Source organism: Lathyrus oleraceus, chromosome 6, assembly GCF_024323335.1.
Source record: "Lathyrus oleraceus cultivar Zhongwan6 chromosome 6, CAAS_Psat_ZW6_1.0, whole genome shotgun sequence".
NCBI lineage: Eukaryota > Viridiplantae > Streptophyta > Magnoliopsida > Fabales > Fabaceae > Lathyrus > Lathyrus oleraceus.
Genome location: NC_066584.1, coordinates 34,901,101 through 34,923,376, shown reverse-complemented (window position 1 = coordinate 34,923,376; position 22,276 = coordinate 34,901,101). Strand labels below are relative to the sequence as shown.

Sequence of the window (22,276 nt, the reverse complement as noted above, 5' to 3'; positions counted from 1 at the left end):
GTTACTTGCCGTAATCCCTAATTTTTGCATAAATTGCCCCAAGGTGGGGTACTCAATTTATCGGGATAATTTTTTTTCTGTTTTATGTCTCTAACTTTTGCTTGGACCGCCATTTTGGGTTCAATCCACCGAGACGCTCATTTTTGCCTAAGCCGCCCTTTCGGATTTTCAACTTAGCGAGCTGTTATTTTCTTTTTAGGCGAAGTATTTCTTGACTGCATCTGCGTTCGCAGGACGAGTGAACTCTTCACCATCCATAGTTGTAAGAATCAAAGCACTGTCCGGAAATGCTCTCTTAACAACATATGGGCCTTCATAATTAGGAGTCAATTTGCCCCTAGAACCTGGTTTGAAAGATAGAATATTCTTGAGCACAAGGTCACCTTCTCTGAACACACAAGGTATGACCTTCTTATCAAAAGATTTCTTCATTCTCTGCTGGTATAACTGACCGTGACACATGGCAGTCAACCTCTTCTCTCCAATTAAATTCAAATGGTCAAACCTGGTTTGACACCATTCAGCCTCAGTCAACTTGGCTTCCATCAAGACACGCAATGATGGGATCTTAACCTCTACTGGGAGCACAGCTTCCCTTCCATAAATAAGTGAGAAAGGGGTTGCCCCTGTTGAAGTGCGGATGGATGTACGATACCCATGCAAAGCAAATGGGAGCATCTCATGCCAATCCTTGTATGTTACAACCATCTTCTGAATGATCTTCTTAATGTTCTTGTTTGCAGCTTCAACAACCCCATTCATCTTAGGTATGTAGGGAGAAGACTTATGGTGTGCAATCTTGAAGTCTTTACAAAGAGCTTCCACCATATTGTTATTCAAGTTCGATCCATTATCAGTAATGATCTTACTTGGCACATCATAATGGTATATAATCTAATTCTTGATAAACCTCACAACAACTTGCTTGGTTACATTCGCATACGATGCCGTTTCAACCCATTTTGTGAAGTAGTCAATTGCTACCAAAATGAAACGATGTCCATTCGAAGCTTTGGGCTCAATCATGCCAATCATATCAATTCCCCACATGGAGAAGGGCCATGGGGAGGAAATTACGTTCAATAGTGTCAGAGGAACATGAATCTTATTTGCATAAATTTGACACTTGTGGCATTTCTTCACAAACTTGCAACAGTCAGATTCCATTGTCAGCCAATAGTAACCTACTCTTAACATCTTCTTAGCCATAACATGTCCATTGGAATGAGTACCAAAGGAACCTTCATGGACTTCAGTCATCAATAGGTTTGCTTCGTGTCTATCCACGCACCTGAGCAGAACCATATCGAAGTTTCTCTTGTACAATACATCACCATTCAGGTAGAAATTGCCGGCTAATCTTCTCAAAGTCTTCTTATCTTTCAAAGATCCCCCAGGAGGGTAAATCTGACTTTGGAGGAAACACTTGATATCAAAATACCACGGCTTCTCATCTTTGACTTCTTCAACAACAAACACATGAGATGGCCTATCAAGACGCATCACCGTCAGATTGGGAACCTCATTCCAATACTTCACTACAATCATTGAAGCCAACGTTACAAGAGCGTTTTCCATCCGGTTTTCATCTCGAGGGATATGATGAAACTCAACCTTTGTAAAGAAAGTTGAAATCCTCCTCGCATAGTCTCTATATGGTATCAAACCGAGTTGATTTGTCTCCCATTCACCTTTGATCTAATTCACCAACAAAGTTGAATCTCCATAGACGTCTAAATACTTGATTCTGAGATCAATGGCCTCTTCAAGCCCCATAATGCAAGCTTCATGCTCAACCATATTATTTGTACACTTGAAAGTCAATCTAGCTGTAAATGGAAAATGCGTGCCTTGAAGAGTAATAATCATTGCCCCAATGCCATTACCATACTAATTAATAGCTCCATCAAATACCATGCCCCAATGGGAACCATGTTCTGGCCCTTCTTCAAGCAATGGTTCATCACAATCTTTCATTTTCAAGTACAAAATCTCTTCATTAGGAAAATCATACTGCACTGACTGGTAATCTTCAATTGGTTGGTGAGCCAAATGGTCAGCCAAGACACTACCTTTAATCGCTTTCTAAGATCGGTATTCAATGTCATACTCTGATGACAACATCTACCAACGGGCAATTCTCCCAGTTAAAGCAGGCGTCTCAAAAATATACTGGATTGGATCCATTTTGGATATCAACCAAGTAGTATGATTCAACATATACTGACGCAGACGCTTAGCATCCCAAGCCAATGCATAACAAGTCTTCTCAAGCATAGAATACTAAGTCTTATAATCGGTGAACTTCTTATTGAGGTAGTAAATAACATATTCTTTCTTTCCAGTCTCATCTTGCTGACCAAGAACACAATCCATACTCTCTTCAAGCACAGTATAATACATGATCAAGGGTCTTCCTTCAACAGGCGGAGACAAAATCGGAGGCTCAAGCATATACTCTTTGATATTATTAAAAGCTTTCTCGAAGTCTTCGATCCAATCACAAGACTGATCTTTTCGAAGAAGCTTGAATATAGGCGCACATGTGGCAGTCATGTGTGAAATGAATCTTAAGATATGATTCAAGAGGCCGAGAAAACCTTTGACTTGCTTCTCAGTTTTGGGCGCAGGCATCTCTTGTATTACTTTGACCTTGGCAGGATCAACTTCAATACCCTTCTCGCTGATAATAAAGCCTAACAACTTACCAGAACGAACACCAAAAGTACACTTATTGGGATTCAAGTGGAGTTTATACTTCCTCAAACGCTGGAATAGCTTCAACAAATGCTCAACATATTCCTCTTCATCAATGGATTTAGCAATCATATCATCAACATAGACTTCAATCTCTTTATGCATCATATCATGAAAGAGAGTAGTCATTGCTCTTTGGTAAGTTGCACCAGCATTCTTTAAACCGAAAGGTATCACTCTATAACAGAATGTTCCCCAGGGTGTAATGAATGTGGTCTTCTCCATATCTTCGGGTGCCATCTTGATTTGATTATATTCGTAAAATTCGTCCATAAACAAAAAGACTTTGAACTTAGCTGTATTATCTACCAACATATTAATGTGTGGTAGAGGGAAATCATCTTTCGGACTGGCTTTATTCAAATCTCTATAATCAACACACATACGGACTTTTTCATCCTTCTTAGGAACATGCACGATATTGGCCACCCACTATGGATACTCAGTAGTAAAAAGGAAACTGACGTCAATCTGCTTTTGCACCTCTTCTTTGATCTTCACTGCCATATCAGGATGAGGAGAATGAATGAATGCCAGGGGAAGGTATTAGCACCCCTCACGTCCGTTGTACTCAACGAGAACCATTAGGTCAGTTTGTGCGCGTTAATTTGAAATGTTAGGCTTTAAGTTATTAAGTGGGAAAGGAAAAATAGAAGAGAGGAGAACGAATGAATGAATGAATGAAGTGATCAAACTATGAATGAGTATGTGGAAATTCTTGAATATGAATGAAAAAATTTCCAATGTAATGAAGAAATATGAATGAAAAATTTGAATATGAAATGTAGAATCTTGAATGTAAAATGGAGAATATAAATGTGAATGAAGAAATATGTATGGAATTTATTTGAATTATGAATGAATGAGAAAATGAATATGCATGATGACCCAAAATAAAATATTTTGCACTTGACACATGATTTACTCGAAAAGGGGGGGGGGGGGGGGGGGTGAAAACTGGTAATAAGACAAATGACAGATGAATAATCACCTCGATGAAATTGGAACGAAAGAGACAAAAAGGGCAAAACAACTCGCTGGGGATAACAATCCTATTGGAGAGTCAGACACACACTAAAGAGCACTCAAAATGAAATTCGATGAACGACACTTAGGATACAAGAGATTTCGACAGTAAGTTCACACATGACTTACTAACAACTCAAATATTTTAAGAAAATTTCCACAACAGGTTCATACATGACCTGATAACAACTGAAAAATCAAAGAAAAAGGTTCTTCAAAACAAGTTCATACATGACCTGGTAATACTGGAATAAAAGCTCAACAGCAGGTTCATACATGACCTAACAATGCTGGGGAATATCAAGAAGTTCTGACAACAGGTTCAGACATGACCTAACAACATCAGAAAAATCAAAGAGAGTGTATCAACAAGTTCATACATGACCTGATGACAACTTAAACATTCTTGACAAATCTGGAGATTTCTTACAAGAAAATCATCCGATCAAATTTTTTGGAAATTACTGTCAATGAAAGAGTCAAAATGACCACTTTCCAGGAAGTTCTAGTTATACTTGGACTTCAAGGGCGTTGGTGACGACCAGCCATAAAGATACCATTTACAAATGGATTTGACAGATGCTGGTGACGACCAGATTTTAAAAGGATACCAGTTACAACTGGATTTGACAGATGCTGGTGACGACCAAACTTTAAAAGGATACCAGTTACAACTGGATTTGACAGATGCTGGTGACAACCAGACTTTAAAAGGATACCAGTTACAACTGGATTTAGAGGGTGCTGGTGACGACCAGACTTAAAGACACCATTTACAAATGGGTTTGCAGATGTTGATGACAACCAGACTTCAAAAGGATAACAGTTACAACTGGATTTCAACAAACGCTGGTGACAACCAGACTTTAAAAGGATACCAGTTACAACTGGATTTGACAAATGTTGGTGACAACCAGACTTCAAAATGAGACCAGTTACAACTGGATTTCAAAATGTGCGCCAATTACAACTGGACTTAACAGACAAAGCCAATGACAATTGGACTTAACAGAAAATGCTGGTGACAACCAGATTAAAAAGAGGTACCAGTTACAACTGGATTTGAATAGATGATGCCAATAACAATTGGACTTGCAAACAAGAACGGTGATAACCAGACTTATCATACCATTTACAAATGGATTTAAGATAATGTCAGTTACAACTCCGATTGGGGATACCAATTACAATTGGATTTGAGATAAGACGCTGGTGACAACCAGGCTTTAAAGAGATACCAATTACAACTGGATTTTAACATTTGAGTACCAGTTGCAACTGGACTTAACAGGTCATGCCAATAACAATTGGACTTGCAGACAATGCTGATTACAACCAGATTTATCATACCATTCACAAATGGATTTTATCAAAGTGCCAGTTACAACTGTGTTTGAGGTACCAATTACGATTGGCTTTAAGACAAGGTGTCGGTGACAACCAGGCTTTTAAAAGATACCACTTACAACTGGATTTTAACATTCGAACGCCAGTTACAACTGGACTTAACAGGTGATGCTAATAACAATTGGACTTGACAGAAAATGCTGGTGACAACCAGATTTAAAGAGATACCAGTTACAACTGGATTTGAATAGACGATGCCAATAACAATTGGGCTTAAAACAAACACTGGTTACAACCAGACTTTAAAGGATACCAGTTACTACTGGATTTGGTCAAAGATACTAGTGACAACCAGACTTAATAGACGATGTCAGTAACAACTGGTCTTAGAGGTCAAGGGATACAATCAACAACGAGACCTGAGATTATGCAAATGAGTGCAAAGCACTTCGGGCTATGCATGATTTAGACTTTGCTTATATGCATGATATATGAATGATCATGATATGCAAATGCTGACAATATGCAGACTGGAGATTAAAGAAGGCTTTATGGAGGTACTGAATCCTCAACACCAATAACTCAACCGAATGAGTGAGTAAATACATCAAAGGAAGATCCGTCAAGCTGAACAGTTACAACTGGCGCAGTAAACTTTTCAGAGAATGCTAAGTCTGTGCTCTCTGGAGATATATGTTGATCATCCAAGAGAAGTCTTGCAACTTGAGACTTGCGGGGAAAGACAAAAGATTTCCTTTTAATATTTCCACATGTCAAAGCAAAATTGTGTTTCTCAATATGTTGAAAAATTCTTTGAGTTCAAAAATTTCATTATTAACAAATAAATGACATTTTGCATAACAAAGAAAATCAGAGAAAAACAACAAATGATAGAATTTGATAGGAAAACTTGTATTTATTCAAGAATGGTAGCACACAAATGGTGTAGCTCCATGGAATGTTACAAATTTTAAAATGGCAATAGGGAAAGGTTTACATTGAATCACAATGACTACTACTATCCCTAATAACAATGACTCCACAAAACTTCGCTTCTGAAGGGAGTAACTGGATTGATCTTCCACTTTTAGCTCTTCTGTGTTGATCATTGACAAACTGATGCAGTCTATGCCTTTTGTCCCTGATTTTTGCCTGGATCGCCCTTTCGGGTTTTCAATCCACCGGGACGCTCTTTTTTGCCTAAGTCGCCCTTTCAGGTTTTCAACTTAGCGAGCTACCATTTTTTATTATCCCTAACTTTTGCCTGGACCGTCCTTTCCGGTTTTCAGTCCACCGGGATTTTGTTAGGCATAGTATCTTTTGACTGCATCAGAGTTCACAGGGTGAATGAGCTCTTCTCCATCCATAGTTGTGAGAAATAGAGCACCTCCAGAGTATGCTCTCTTTACAACCTATGTGCCTTCATAATTTGGAGTCCACTTCCCACGTGAATCTTTGTGTACTGGTAAGATCTTCTTGAGCACGAGATCCCCTTCCTTGAACTCCCGAGGGCGGACCTTTTTGTCAAACGCTTTCTGGATTCGTTGCTGGTACAATTGTCCATGGCACAGAGCGGTCATACACTTCTCATCAATGAGGTTAAGTTGATCATAGTTGTTCTGGATCCATTCAGCTTCGTCTAGCTTGGCCTCCATCAATATTCTCATTGAAGGTATCTCTACTTCGACTGGGAGAACTGCGTCCATCCCATACACTAAGGAGAATGGGGTTGCCCCTGTTGAAGTGCGGACTGAGGTCCGGTATCCATGCAAAGCGAAGGGTAGCATCTCGTGCCAATCCTTATAAGTTTTCACCATCTTTTGCAGGATCTTATTGATATTTTTGTTGGCGGCTTCAACAACACCGTTCATCTTTGGACGGTATGGAGAAGAATTATGGTGGTCAATCTTGAAACTCTCACATAATTCTGTCATCGTCTTGTTATTCAAGTTTGAACCGTTGTCTGTAATGATCTTGCTTGGGATTCCATAGCGGCAAATAATCTCCTTCTTGATAAAGCGAGCAACCACATGTCTCGTCACATTGGTGTAGGAAGCAGCCTCTACCCATTTAGTAAAGTAATCTATGGCAACCAGGATGAAACAGTGACCATTGGAAGCCTTGGGCTCTATAACACCAATCATGTCGATGCCCCACATTGAGAAAGGCCAAGGTGATGTCAAAACATTCAACAATGTTGGCGGTACATGCACCTTATCAGCATAAATTTGGCATTTATGACATTTTCTTTCATAGCTGAAATAATCGGACTCCATGGTCAACCAATAATAGCCAACTCTCAAAATTTTCTTGGCCATGGCATGTCCATTGGCATGGGTCCCAAAGGATCCTTCATGAATCTCCTTTATTAACATGTCTATCCACGCATCTAAGCAGAACCATGTCATGGTTTCTCTTGTAAAGCACATCATTGCTCAAAAAGAATTTGGACGATAACCTCCTCAGAGTTTTCTTATCCAAAAATGTAGCATCTTCTGGATACTCTTGACTTAAAAGATATCGCTTGATGTCATGAAACCAAGGTTTACCATCAGTTTCTTCTTCAATCGATTGACAGTACGCAGGCTCATCTCTTCGCTCGATTCGAACATGCTAATGTTGCCAAAGCGTCAGCCACTTGATTCTCTACTCTTGGGATATGATGGAAAGTGACATCGTCGAAGTATTCTATCATCTTCACAACATGAGCACGATACGAGATCAGCTTCGCATCACGGGTCTCCCATTCACCTTTGACCTGATAGATCACCAAGGCTGAATCTCCATACACCTCAAGGATCTTGATTCGGAGATCAATTGCGGCTTCAAGACCAAAGATACAAGCTTCATACTCTGCGACATTATTTGTACAATCGAAGCACAACCTTGCTGTGAAAGGAGTAAAGCCACCATTTGGATTCATCAAAACAGCTCCCACACCATGACCACTGTAATTGGAGGAACCATCGAACGCGAGCTTCCATCGAGATCCTGGTTCTGGTCCTTCATTTGGGCTTGGGGTCTCACAATCTTTTATCACCATTATATCCTCATCGGGGAAATCAAACTTCAATGGCTGGTAGTCTTCAACTGGTTGGTGAGCAAGATACTCTGCTAACACACTTCCCTTGATTGCCTTCTGGGTTATATACTGGATGTCGTACTCTGACAAGAGCATCTGCCAACGGGCAAGTCTTCCAGTCAAGGCAAGTTTCTCAAAGATATACTTTATTGGATCCATCTTCGAGATCAACAAAGTAGTATGGCAAATCATGTACTGCCTCAAACGACGAGCGGCCCATGCAAGCACGCAACAAGTCTTCTCCAAAAGCGAATATCGACTTTCATAATCGGTAAACTTTTTACTCAGATAGTAAATAGCATGTTCTTTCTGACCAGTTTCGTCGTGTTGCCCCAGCACGCATCCCATTGATCCTTCAAGCACAATCATATACATGATTAATGGCTTTCCTGGGACAGATGGAAACAAAATAGGAGGCTTTTGCAGGTATTGACGAATCTTCTCAAAAGCACTTTGACAATCAGAATTCCATTCAACAGCTTGATCTTTTTAAAGCAATTTGAAGATAGGCTCACACGTGGCCGTCATGTGTGAGATAAACCTTGAGATGTAATTTGGACGTCCAAGGAAACCTCTAACCTCTCGCTTGGTGCTTGGAGCAGGCATTTCTTGTATAGCTCGGACCTTGTCAGGGTCCACCTCAATTCCTCGTTGACTAACGATGAAACCAAGCAACTTCCCTGAATGGACCCCAAATGTGCACTTTGCAGGGTTTAATCGTAATCTAAACTTTCTGAGGCGTTCAAACAACTTCTTCAGATGGTTCATATGATCTTCTTCATTCTGAGACTTAGCGATCATGTCGTCAACATAGACCTCTATCTCCCTGTGCATCATATCATGGAAAAGAGTGACCATAGCTCTTTGGTAAGTTACCCCGGCATTTTTGAGACCGAAAGGAATTACCTTGTAGCAAAAAGTGCCCCAAGGGGTAATAAAAGTGGTCTTCTCCATGTCATCTGGAGCCATCTTGATTTGATTGTATCCAGAAAAACCATCCATAAAGGAGAATACAGCAAAACTTGCAGTGTTGTCTACCAGAGTATCAATGTGTGGTAGAGGGAAATCATCCTTTGGACTAGCTTTGTTCAGATCCCTATAGTCAACACACATCCTCATCTTGCCATCCTTTTTAGGCACAGGTACAATATTAGCTACCAATTGTGGGTACTTCGCCACTACGAGAAAACCAGCATCAAATTGTCGTTTGACTTCTTCACGAATCTTCAGAGCCATATCTGGTCTTGTTCTTCGGAGTTTCCGTTTTACTGGCGGGCAATCTGGCTGAAGCAGAAGCTTGTGCTCTACGATGTCGGTGTCTAAACTTGGCATATCCTGGTATGACCATGTGAATACATCCACATATTCTTGTAGCAGCTTAACCAATCTCTCTTTGATGCTTGCTTCAAGCGTGGTGCCAATTTTGACTTCTTTCTTCTCTTCCTCTGTGCCAAGGTTAATTGTTTCCACCGGTTCTTCATGCGGGTGAAGGGCTTTGGACTCGTGTTCGAGCAGCCTTGCCAATTCGTCGGGGATGTAACAATCTTCCTCACCCTCTTCTTCCGCTTGGTAGATAGGGGAGTCAAAGTTATGAGAGGGAGTAAAGTCATTGGATTCAACGGGGTTATCATTTATTCTGCATGTTTGAATGATTGATTTATTTTAGAAAAGTAAAAAATAAAAGATGCATAAATGATTTTTTTTTTTCTGTTTTTGAAAAGATTGCCATTTTCTTAAGAGAAAGCCAAGTAAATGAATAAAAAAAATTTAACAAAGTGCCTTTCATTCATTGATAATGATTGTTTGAAAATGAAAAGGGGCCCTACAACATGATCCATTAGCCTTAGGCAGAGCTAAGGATTTGAAAGGAAAAATACAACAATTATTACTTTGACAAAGGAAAAATTTCGGGGATCTCAACCGCCTTCCAGTTGTTCAAAGCTGTCTCACACCGGTAAACCAAACATGGCTCATCTTCATTTTGGGTGCTATCTTCAATGGCATTGACCTGATCTCCGTGGATGAATCCTGTGCTGAGGAATACTTCCTGGATGCTTCGGGTGTTGTCCTTTGCAGGGACTCGGGCTCCTTTCGCAGCGGAAGGCACATATCCCAGACCAAAGCGATCATGCTTCTCACGAATATCAATAAGCTGACTCCAACCTTCAGGGTTTCCTCCTTCAATTCTAGACTTTGCGCTTTTCAGAGAAGCGAAAGACGAACAAACTTTCCCAACTGGGTCCTTCATTTCCACAAAAGTGGCATTGGCTATTTCAAGAGCTTGGAAAGAAGTTTCCAAAGCGTCCTCATCAGCCTCGATATATCTGAAGGATGAAAGGTGACTGACCACAAAGTCCTCCTCCCCAGAGATAATAATCAGTTGATTGTCCACCACAAACTTCATTTTCTGGTGTAAAGTGGAGGTGACTGCCCCTGCAGCATGAATCCAAGGACGTCCCAGTAAGCAGCTATACGCTGGATTAATATCCATGACTTGGAAATTAATGGGGAATATATGAGGACCAATCAATATGGGCAATTCAACCTCTCCAATCACGGTTCACCTAGAACCATCAAAAGCTTTCACTATCAAGGCACTGGGTTTCATAGCTGGTCCTTGATAAGATAACTTGGTGAGTGTTCTTTTTGGCATAACATTCAGAGAAGATCCGGTATCAACCAAAAATTTTTCCAAAGCATCATCTTTGCATTTTACCGAGATATGGAGAGCACGATTGTGATTTTGTCCATCCTCAGGTAATTCCTCTCCACCGAAGCTCAAAGTATTGCAAGCTGTGATATTCGCAACCACCCCATCAAACTGGTCTACTGTTATGCTTTGTGTTACATGAGCTTGAGCAATCACCTTCGACAAAGCCTCCCTATGGGCTTGGGAGTTCAATAGCAGGGACAAAATAGAGATCTTAGATGGTGTTTGATGCAACTGGTCCACAACCTTGTAGTCATTTCTCTTGATTAACTTCAAGAATTCAACAGCATCTTCGGATTGGACCACTTCGGGTTCTTTAGTGGGAGCTGCGACTGTTGATTCCTTGTTTGGCCCTTGAGGAGTCACATTGAATTCGGGCGTATAGATTCGACCACTACGGGTCATTCTGCTCATTCCTGCAATATTGGTGACGTCCTCACTCACATCTTCTGTCACTTCAGCGTCTGCACTTCCTTCAACAACCTTATCCACAACAGTAATCTCATATTTCCAAGGCACGACCTTGGTGCTCTCATATGGAAAAGGCATAGGCATACATATCTCAACAGGCGAAAACTTACTATTCGCCAGAACCACTCCACCACTGTAATATGGGATTTCAACTAGTTCTGGTAAATTGAAACAAGGTTCAATTACCAACACATCTTCGTTCTTTGCAACACTTGAGATTTGAGGCACTCTTTTATCCATCAAATCTCGAATATTATCTCGTACCACCTGACACCCCTTCGGGTATGTGGCACACTCTTCACAGTTGTCATGATTAACATTAATCAGACCATCTTCCACCAATCGGGCATGGAATGCTGCCAAAGGAGTCTTAACATCATCCACCTTATTAACCGTAACACCAACAGAGGCATCTCTAATGGCGTTTACTGCAAGATCTCCATGGGGAGGAAGAGGATTGTTCTTCACATTCGGTCCCATGTCCTTAAAAGACAAGATCTTGCTTTCAATCAGTTCTCGAACCCTATGCTTCAGAGCGTAACAACCCTCTAGGTCATGCCCGGGGGCACCTTCATGAAAAGGACAGTGTGCATTAGGGTTGTACCATGGAGGAAGACGATCAGGTGGAGGTCCCATGGGCCTGGGAACCACCAAACCCTTTTGCAACAAGGAGGGATAAAGCTCAGTGTACGACATTAGGATTGGATTGAAGGTCGCCCTATCCCCTTGCCTCCTATTCTAGTTTTGAGCATTTTTCCTTGGAGCTTGTGCTCTCGGCTGTTGATAAACAGGAGCTGCTAGTGCTTGTTGATAAGCTGGAGAGGCCGCAGCACGTGGTTGAACTGGAGCTGGTCGATAAACTGGAGGCGCTTGATAAGCCTGAGCAGGTTGTTGATTGAATGCAGGCATCACAGCAGCTACGTATGGCTGAGGAGCGTACTGGACGGGATACATGGGTTGTTGATAGGGAATTGGTGTTTGAACATACTTCTGAGGTGGATATTGTTGTGGTCTCCTTCTTGGAGAATCTCTTCCTTGGCCAACGGTCACAACATTTGTTTCCCCTTCTTTCTTTCTGGGAAACCCTCTAGAGAACTTCTTTGGATTAACATTTGAAGTTCCAGCTACAGCCGCCAGTTTGCCATTTCTTACGCCATATTCAACGCGAGCTCCTATAGCCACAAGCTCGAAAAATCCCAAGGAAGCACTTCCAACCATCTTCTCATAGAATTGGGGTTGGACAGTGTCGATAAACAGTTCAGCCAATTTCTTTTCAGCAAGAGGTGGTTCAACTTGAGAAGCCAACTCCCTACATCTCTGAGCATATTCTTTGAAGGACTCCTTGTCATGTTGGAACATGCTCTGCAACTGTCTTCTGTCAGGCGCCATGTCCATATTATATTTGTAATGTTTTATGAATGCGTCTGACAAATCTTGGAAACACCTGATCCTATTCTGATCCAGAATCAAATACCACTCGGAAGGAGCCCCACTCAAGCTGTCTTGAAAACAGTGGATCATCAGCTTGTCGTCTTCCACGTGTGCAGCCATTTTTCGGTAATACATGACGAGGTGGATCTTTGGACAAGTATGCCCCTTGTATTTGTCGAAGTCCGGAGTTTTGAATTTGGTCGGAATCACCAACCCGGATACAAGGCACATTTCTTTGGCAGCAAATCCAAAGACGTGGTCTCCTTCTAAATCTCAGAATTTCTTCTCAAGGAGCTGCATGTTCTCCTTTACTTCTCTGAAATCCTCAAACCTTACTTCGTCACCAGCAACTGTTGAGTCGACAGTTTGATACATGTGGTTTTGATCTTCATAGTGAGGAATATGCCTAGCATAGGCAGTTGGTGGAACCACAGTATGGATGACTGGACGTGCGCCGATGTAAACCGGTAATGGCACGGCTTGTTGGATAGATTGTCCCATGTCGTGCACTACCTCTGCTCGGGGGACGAAGTCATAAGGTAGCTCATATGGAGGAAGGGTTGAGGGTAACGTCCTCTGAGGTTGGACTTCCACTGCTGGGCCCGTGGTCTCTGAAATCACGGTCGCTTGCGGAACCTCAAACCTGAAGGCTAACGCTTGCAACATTTCTCGCATCTGGGACATGCCTCCCTTGATTTCGTCTAGTTCAGCTCTAACTCGGGCGCTCTCTTGTTCTTGTTCAGCCATTCTCTGTCTTGCTCGAGCGCGAGTATTGTATTGGTGTTGAAAATTCAGCGTGAAACTGGAGGAAGAAATGGCGGTATGAGACTCTATTTTGAAAATGTATGAATGCATGTATGGATGCATCTTGTTTGCAAAACTCTTGGTTAGTTTCAGTCACTCATTTCAGAAATACCACAATACTTGTTCGCAAATATTTAAAGTAATAAGGAAACAAAACACAATAAAAATGAATCCCAAAAGCGATATTTCATTAATCTCATATCAAAGTTCAAATACAAACAACGTGCTTATGGCTTGTGGGCTTTCCGAACCGTAGCAAGGTCGGTAGTCAGCCCTTCTAGCATCGCCTTACAAAACTTAATGAAATTAAAGACTTGATGTGAGGTGTTCTCTGGACACATGCACCAATCAGCTTCTTGCAGTTTCTCAGGTAGCTCTCGCATGACGAAATTCGTAAATCCGGACAGCCTCAAAAATTTGCCCTTCCACTCAGTGTAAAGCCCTTGGAGATCTTGAATGATGCGCAAGTCTTCAGCCTTGGTCACCTCTATGTCCTTATAGAGGTTTCTCCAATATCTGCATTCATCTAGCAATATCATATAGGCAGCATCCTGATCCCCACCTTCAAGTGCCTGGATTCTAGCATCGGCTCGTTCCAAATGATATTTCAGTCGTGTGCAAACTCTTTCTGACTCTTCAATCTTCAGCTTCTCGTGTTCCAGAGTATCCTTGTATTTCTGAATGGTATTCTCCAGTTCACGAGTACGAATCTCAGAAATTAGTCATGCTTCCCTTTTCATTTCAAGGGTCAATTCTAGAGTCTTGTTGAGTTTTTGAATTCGGAGTAAAGCTCTATCCAACTCCTCTTCCTTTGACTTGAACACATATTTAGTGTTGTAGAGCGCTTGTCCGAACTTTTCTCTCCTTGCTTCAGACTCCCTAGCTCTTTTGTTAAAGATTTCAAGCTCTTTGTCCTTCTTCTGTTGACCGTCTTTCAAATTCCCATTCTCTATCGAGACTCGGCCGAGCTTAACTCTCAAGTCAACATTCTCCAACTCCAACTCCTTGATACGGGCATTGAGTTTCTCTACATCTTCAGGTAATATGGGCTCTGGCTCAGGAACCGACAGATAGATAGAAGGATCAAATGGAAAAGGGAGTTTAACCATCTGAACCCTCTCTCTAACCCAACAAGTATAAGGCTCTTGAGCAATGACATTTCTCTTACCAAACTCCTTACCTTTTCTGATAACTGCTTGCCAAGACCTCTTGATCTTTTTCACCATGGGATGATCAGCTTCGGCACTGTGTAAGATGAAAGGCTCTAAAGCTTCAGCTTTTGGAGGGCCATTCATAGGGTAACCATGTTGCCTCAGAGATAACACGGGGTTATAGTTGATGCAACCCTTGGTTCCTATCAAAGGCACATTGGGGAAGTCTCCAATGCTGACAATAACATCCTTGGTTTCCCAATCCCTGATATACCATTTAACATGATTGGAGGTGAGGGAAGCTAACTTCTGGGAAGGCTTGAGTTCCTTTGAGATAAAAGGGCCTTCTTCGAGCATATGGGATCTAAACCAGGCATGCAACAACTACGTACAACATAAAATGGTTCCTCCCTTCTTCTCATGACAATCATGGAGAGCATAGTGGAGGCCTGCCAAGAGGAACGATACAGGGTTACCAGAGAGGAAGATTCTCACCGCCAGGTGGTCACAAAATGGTCAATATTTGGGAAGAGAACTATCCCATATACCAACACGGCTAACACAGCATAAAAGGCTTCCCAATTCCCTTCTTTTTCCATCTTTTTAGCTTGATCTTCCAAGAACTTCCTAGAAAAAACATTGAAAGCTCCCTTCACATCCCAATTGTCCACGACTTCAGGAACTTTCAGACCCAAAGCTAAAGTTATCCTCTTGGGAGGAATATCTTCATCGAACTTAGGAAATGGATTATGATCCTTCAAATTCCTGCTTATGATCCTCTCAAACTCCTCCAAGGTAGGAGCCAATTGGAAGTCAGAAAACGTGAAACAACGTAGAGGTGGATCATAGAATTGAGCAATAGTCACTGCGGTCATCATGTCCATCTTCTCATTTAGGATGTTCAGAATTCTTCCATGGTTTTGCACAAAGCTGTTGAGTTTGATTGGTGTTACTTTGGCACTCAACTTTTGTAGGTTGGCAAGGTCCACGTTCTTGTATTTGAACTGAAAAGTGCTTCTTCTCTCAAGATTCATTTTTGCTAACAAGTCTTGGATTCCTGAAACAATGCGAAACAAACTAAGAGTTTTGCTTTTTATGCGTATGCAATGAATGGATGGATGCAATGTTTTTTTTGGTACAGGTTCAAAGGTCCGAGGTAGGGTAAATTTGATTGTTTTCCAAAACGGGGTTCTCACCGGGTGTGATCTAGGGATTTGTTACAAAGGATCCCCAGAGTCATTGATTCACAAGAATGTTTGACGCTTACGAAAAATACTTTCCGGTCGTCAACTCCATCAAGGGAATCTATTTTTGGTGAGGTTCTCGTACCGACTCTTACGAAGTATTCACCTCGGGAGTCCGCACTACGCAACCATCGACTTGGTTCTAGACAGGGTACTCAGAGTCATGGATTCAAAAGAATGTTTGACACTTACGGAAAATACTTTCCGATCGTCAACTCCATCTAGAGAACCTATTCTGAGCGAGATTCTCGTATCGATTCTTACGAAGTATTCACCTCGGGAATCCATACTATGCAACCATCATTTCTTGTTGGCCAAAGGTTCAATGTTCTAAAAGGTTCTTAGAGTCATGGACCCCTTTGAAACATTGAAGCTTGCAAGGTATACACCTCGGGCGACAATATTCGCAAAAGGATCTACTCTAAGTGAGGTTCTCATACCGACTCTTATGAAGTATTCACCTCGGGAGTCTGTACTACTCAACCATCGTCCTATCTTATGTTTTTTTTCACTCTAGACTCGGGTGTAGAGTCTTTCCCACATGGTTTGCAATCAAATATCCAAGTACCCAACACAGTGGAACCAATATACAACAAATCTATAAATATAAGAATAAAGATAATAAAAGCAATAAATAAGGAAAAGCCACACAATTAAACAAACAAAGGCACACAAACGTCCTAACTAGGCTTGACTCACTTAGGGAAAGGTAGTCCCCAGCAGAGTCACCATTTGTCGTACCTCAAGAAAATGGGGATACGACCTAGCGAAACGCAATCGCACGCTCGCAATGATGGATTGAACAGAGTCACCACCGAACTTTATTTATTCCTAAAAAGGAAAGGGGAAATATCAATAAAACCCAAGAAGAACGACAATGATATTCGTCTTCGCAACCAAATCAGGATTCGGGAGTCGATTACGCCAGGGGAAGGTATTAGCACCCATCACGTCCATTGTACTCAACGGGAACCATTAGATCAGTTTGTGCGCGTTAATTTGAAATGTTAGGCTTTAAGTTATTAAGTGGGAAAGGAAAAATAGAAGAGAGGAGAATGAATGAATGAATGAATGAATGAATGAAGTGATCGAACTATGAATGAGTATGTGGAAATTCTTGAATATGAAAAAATTTCCAATGTAATGAAGAAATATGAATGAAAATTTTGAATATGAAATGTAGAATCTTGAATGTGAAATGGAGAATATAAATGCGAATGAAGAAATATGTATGGAATTTCTTTGAATTATGAATGAATGAGAAAATGAATATGCATGATGACCCAAAAATAAAATATTTTGCACTTGACACATGATTTACTCGAAAAGGGGGGGTGAAAACTGGTAATAAGACAAATGACAGATGAATAATCACCTCGGTGAAATTGGAACGAAAGATGAAACATGAGGTTCACTTGATTCTAACAACTGAAAGGGTTTTCAAATCTCGCATGGCTAAGGAGATTAATCATCTTATACCAAAAATCAAGAAACAAAGCCCAAAAGACAAACATAGACTGGTCGTGATAGTGAGTCCAACAACAAACATTTTTTTATAGTATCATAACCAGATGGAATGATCATGAAGAAAGAATGCAAACGAATGATTGATGGGGAAAAATTTTCAGGGCCAAAATCGGGGTATGACAACAGCTATAGGCCGGGTGGATATCCATTACCTGGAAAGTAATTTGGAAATCACTCGGACCTATCTTCACAGGAAGGTCCACTTCACCGATCATGGTCTTGCGAGAACCATCAAATGCTTTGACGATCACGCCACTGTATCTCATTGGAGCTCCTTGATACGAAAATCTTGACAGAGTTGATTTTGGAAGTAAAATCAATGAAGAGCCAGTGTCGACCAACACATTTGACAGAGCGTCTTCCTTACAGCTCATTGATATGTGTAGAGCCAAGTTGTGATTTCTACCCTCCTCAGGGAGTTCTTCATCACAGAAGCGCAAATTGTTGCAGGAAGTGATGTTAGCCACAATATGATCAAACTGATCCACCATAACATCATGTTCCACGTATGCTTGTTCTAACACCTTCTGCAATGCTTCTCTGTGCGCCTCAGAGTTCATCAGCAGAGACAACACTGAAATTTTGGAAGGAGTTTGGAGCAACTGCTCCACTATATTGAATTCACTTTTCTTGATTAACCGGAGTAATTCACTATGGGATTAAAAATTAATTTATGGCATAAAAGTTTTATCACAAAGAAATTATGATTAAATATACTTGGAATTTAGTAACAACATATAAGCGTAAGTTTAATTGGTTAAGTTAAATAAAGAGTATTAAGGAAAACTCAAGTCAACATCATCTCTAATATCTCTTATCATCTAATCTACAAACCTTGACATTTTAATTATTTTACCATTTATCTTTTTTATTTAGAAACCTTAGGAACCTTTTTTATTTAGCACTAAAATATAAAATTCAATTCAATATTAATGGCCTGTTTGATATTTAGTAACTCTATTATTTTATTATTTACGATACACTTGTTTTATCGTTATCAGGTTGGTCCAACATATTTGAAGATTTAAATAAAATTTAAAATAAAATTTTTTAAAAATAAAATTATATATATATATATTTATAAAAGAGATTAATTACTATACACTGTCAGTGTAAAAAATTTTACACCGTCGATTCATCAATGAATTTCTTTAAAATTTCTAAGAATTTGTATTAATTTGTATTTTAAAATAAAAGAAACCATCAATGAATTTCTTAAACTATTATTTTTCAATTAAGTCTCTAAATATATAAAATTAATTAATAATTTCTAAAATATATTAATTTAATCATTAAACTAAAATCAAGGAATAATCATGTTACTTTTTATTATTTTAATATCATAAATTAAATTTACTAATTATATATACTTTTTAAACTATATAATAAAGTAAATTATTTATTTGTATATATAATTAAAAAAATTATCAAAAACGGAATATCATTTTATAAACTTAATTTAAAATTATTTATAAAACATATTTATTTTTATTCATATATAAACAATTGTTGAAATTTTTATATCCTTCAATATAATAAAAATAATTACTTATTATATTGATATAATTTAAAATTATATTAAAAATTAAGCATTATTTTAGAAACTTAATTTAAAATTATTCTTTAAAAGTATTTATTTTTATTTTCGTATAAACAATAGTTGCAATTTTTTCATGACCAAACAAAAATAGATAAGATATTTAAATCAAACACCCAATTTGTATTGTATTACAATAAAAAGTTTTGTTTATAATTTTATTTTCTCTCTATTCTTATCTAACTCTATATGCGAGACCAATTCTTACATAATAGAGAGTCACACACATAAGAATAATTCTTGAAAGATAAAAAATTTACCGGTGCTTTAGGATATTATTTTTAATTAAAATGAAATTAAAAAATTATTTTACATTAATTTCTTCATCAAGTTAATGGGGATTTCAGATTAATTAATAAGCTTAAAAATAACTTTCCGAACACTTTTCATCCAGCAAAACTTTTGATATTCCATGGTATCATCATCAGCATATATGATGAATCTTTATGATAAGAACATTTTTGATATAGAAAAGCTATTTACTCTTTTTAGTTTGTGAAAACCAAAAATAGAAAAAGTTGAAACAAAAAATTAAGACAGAAAATCTGTTGAAAGCATATAGGCATCATTTCATAAGCCATGGTTAATTTAATTACAGGAAGCCAATGGATGTGACACTATGAGCTAAATCATAGCTTCCTCTCTCCTTAATATATGCAAAATCTATGGTTACATATATTTGACAGAATCAGAGTGGGTCAGTTTCTCCACTTCTCATGATGCTTTTGATTAATAATTCATTAAGCTCTCAAAGACATGATTAGACAGAAGTGAGGGATTTTGCTTTTATTTTATTTTATTTAAAGTTTATTTGTGATTAGACATGCGATAATTTTAGATACTAAATTGATGTTGTACCTTGTTATCAATTTGTTTACAAGGTCGGTATCGTGATTGTATGCATTGGTTGCTAAGAAATGAATATTTCCAAGTTTGAAGCCATAAGCTTCCGTAGAGCATTCATAGTTCACAATGATCAACTCTAAAAATGAAGTGTTTCTTTAGTGAAACTAAAATTGGAGTTTTTTTTTTATAAGTAAATTAAATTAAGTGAAATATTAGGGGTATTTCAATCCAATTACAATAAAAATAGAAAGAAAAAAAAACAATTCTCGGATTATAAACAAATATTCAGATAACTATATCAATCAACCAAAGAAAATTATTACAATTATGCAAACCATCTTTAAGATCTAAACTTCACCATATACACTATCTCTTTATATGTTGTGTGTTGATGAGACTATAAATCTATAAATCTATCGGGCGAGGCGTTGAACCTTTTCGGCGGGACTTCTATCATGCCATCATATAAGACTTGCGACTAAGTCTCTTAGGCCAAACTTCGGTTGCACCTCTAGGGCAAGATTTTGGTGTTCGATCCCGCCCGAGGAACTTTAAGTCCCTCAGGCGAGAATTTAAGTAGCATAGGGAATCTAAGTCCTTTAAGAAAAGTTATATGTAGCTTGAGTGATGAGACTATTAGTCCCTCAAGCAAGGTGTTAGATAACTTACTAGTATTGTCCTGAGGGATGGAAAGGATCTTCGACATGAAGTTTAACATACAAAATATTTCCTAAAGGGGCGGGAATAATCTTTGGCATGAAGTCCATCATAAAAGTATTGCCTCAAGGGGTAACAAAGATCTTTACCATGAAGTCGAACATACAAAATATTGCTTCAAGGGGCGACAATGATCTTCGCCATGAAGTTCATCATACAAAATATTATCGTAAGGGGCAACAAGGATCTTCGTCATGAAGTACAATATAAAAAATATTGCCTCAAGAGTCGGCAAGGATCTTCGCTATGAAGTCCAACATATAAAATATTGCCTCAAGGAGCGGCAAGGATCTTCGTCATGAAGTCCAACATACAAAATATTTGAAAAATATATTTATAGTTCATAAATATTTAGGGAATTAGTCCTAAATAAATGATTATGTCTCTTAAGAAATTACAACATCCTAACTGTAATAATACTTAAGATGAATAGTGTTCCAAGTTATAGGAAAAAGTTTTCCTTCTAGTTCTTCCAACTTATATGCCCCCATGATGGAGCTTATGGAATATGTGATATGGCTCATCCCAATTGGATTGTAATTTTTCCTATTGTGCGGGTAAAACCACTTGCTTTAAGACCAGGTCACCTTCTTACATCTCTCTCAACTTAACTTTGGAGTTATATCTTTTGGCAACTCTATGCTTGGCGGAGAATTATCGGACATGGGCGACTTCTCTTAATTCGTCGATCAGGTTTGTCGCACATTCCAACCTAGTATTATTTTCTTCTTGATTAAACGGGGGTTATCGCCATAAGGGTGTGTCATGAAGGAGAATTGCCATCCAAGGCGCAACGGAATTTAAAAATTTCTCCATTTAGTGATCCTTACGAATGGGCATGATCAGTGATAGAATCGTTACCTCTTATGGCGATTCAAACCTTTGGTGCAGATTTCTTGTAACGATCAAAACCTTGGATACAAATCCACGGAGCGATCACGAACATTGAACGATGACAACATCTCTACTCAGTCCACACGAACGGGTTCCTTCAATCTCAGTGCTAGCTGGTACGAATGAAGGCTTTGAGTGAGAGAGAGAGGGAAACGAAATTCCAAGTCTTCACTTGAGTCTGAGTGGAATGACAATGCTTCTACCCAAGGGGTTCTATTTATAGAACCACTTGTGTGGGCTTCAAGCTAAAAAGCCCACTTAAGTGTATTTTGGCCCATATCTCATAATATGCCAAAATCACTTAAGTATTTGGTACCTTACCATATTTCGTCTTCCACTTAAGTGCACCGTACCTTACGGTGTTCCTTAGTTACTCTGTTTCTCATCAATCCGTCCTTTGTGTGTGACCCTGTAGGTTTTCGCGACGTTGGCAATTATATTAAATCACGCATTTAACATAATAAACAGTGAGAGGTATCTAGCAGCACATCACTGCTACCCAAGACACGAAAATGTCATGTGATCTGACAAAACCTCCTGTGATAATAATTATGTGTATAATTAGCCCTTTGCCCTTATGTCTATATTGAACACAAGGTATAGACCGTGTCATCCTTGTCCAGTTCAATATTGGGCCCATAGACATTTATCCTGTTACGCAGGATGGGCAAA

The 22,276-nt window shown here is 39.2% G+C and overlaps 1 protein-coding gene across 1 annotated transcript in view; it reads right to left on the bottom strand.

Moving 5' to 3' along the window:
* LOC127093862 (uncharacterized) overlaps window positions 1–12,029 on the bottom strand; it is a 109,296-nt gene extending 97,267 nt beyond the window's left edge. Inside the window, exon 1 of the mRNA XM_051032761.1 lies at window positions 10,784–12,029. Coding sequence (XP_050888718.1) covers window positions 10,784–12,029 — 1,246 coding nt within the window. The remainder of the gene's footprint in view (window positions 1–10,783) is intronic.
* Window positions 12,030–22,276: the final 10,247 nt, after the last annotated feature.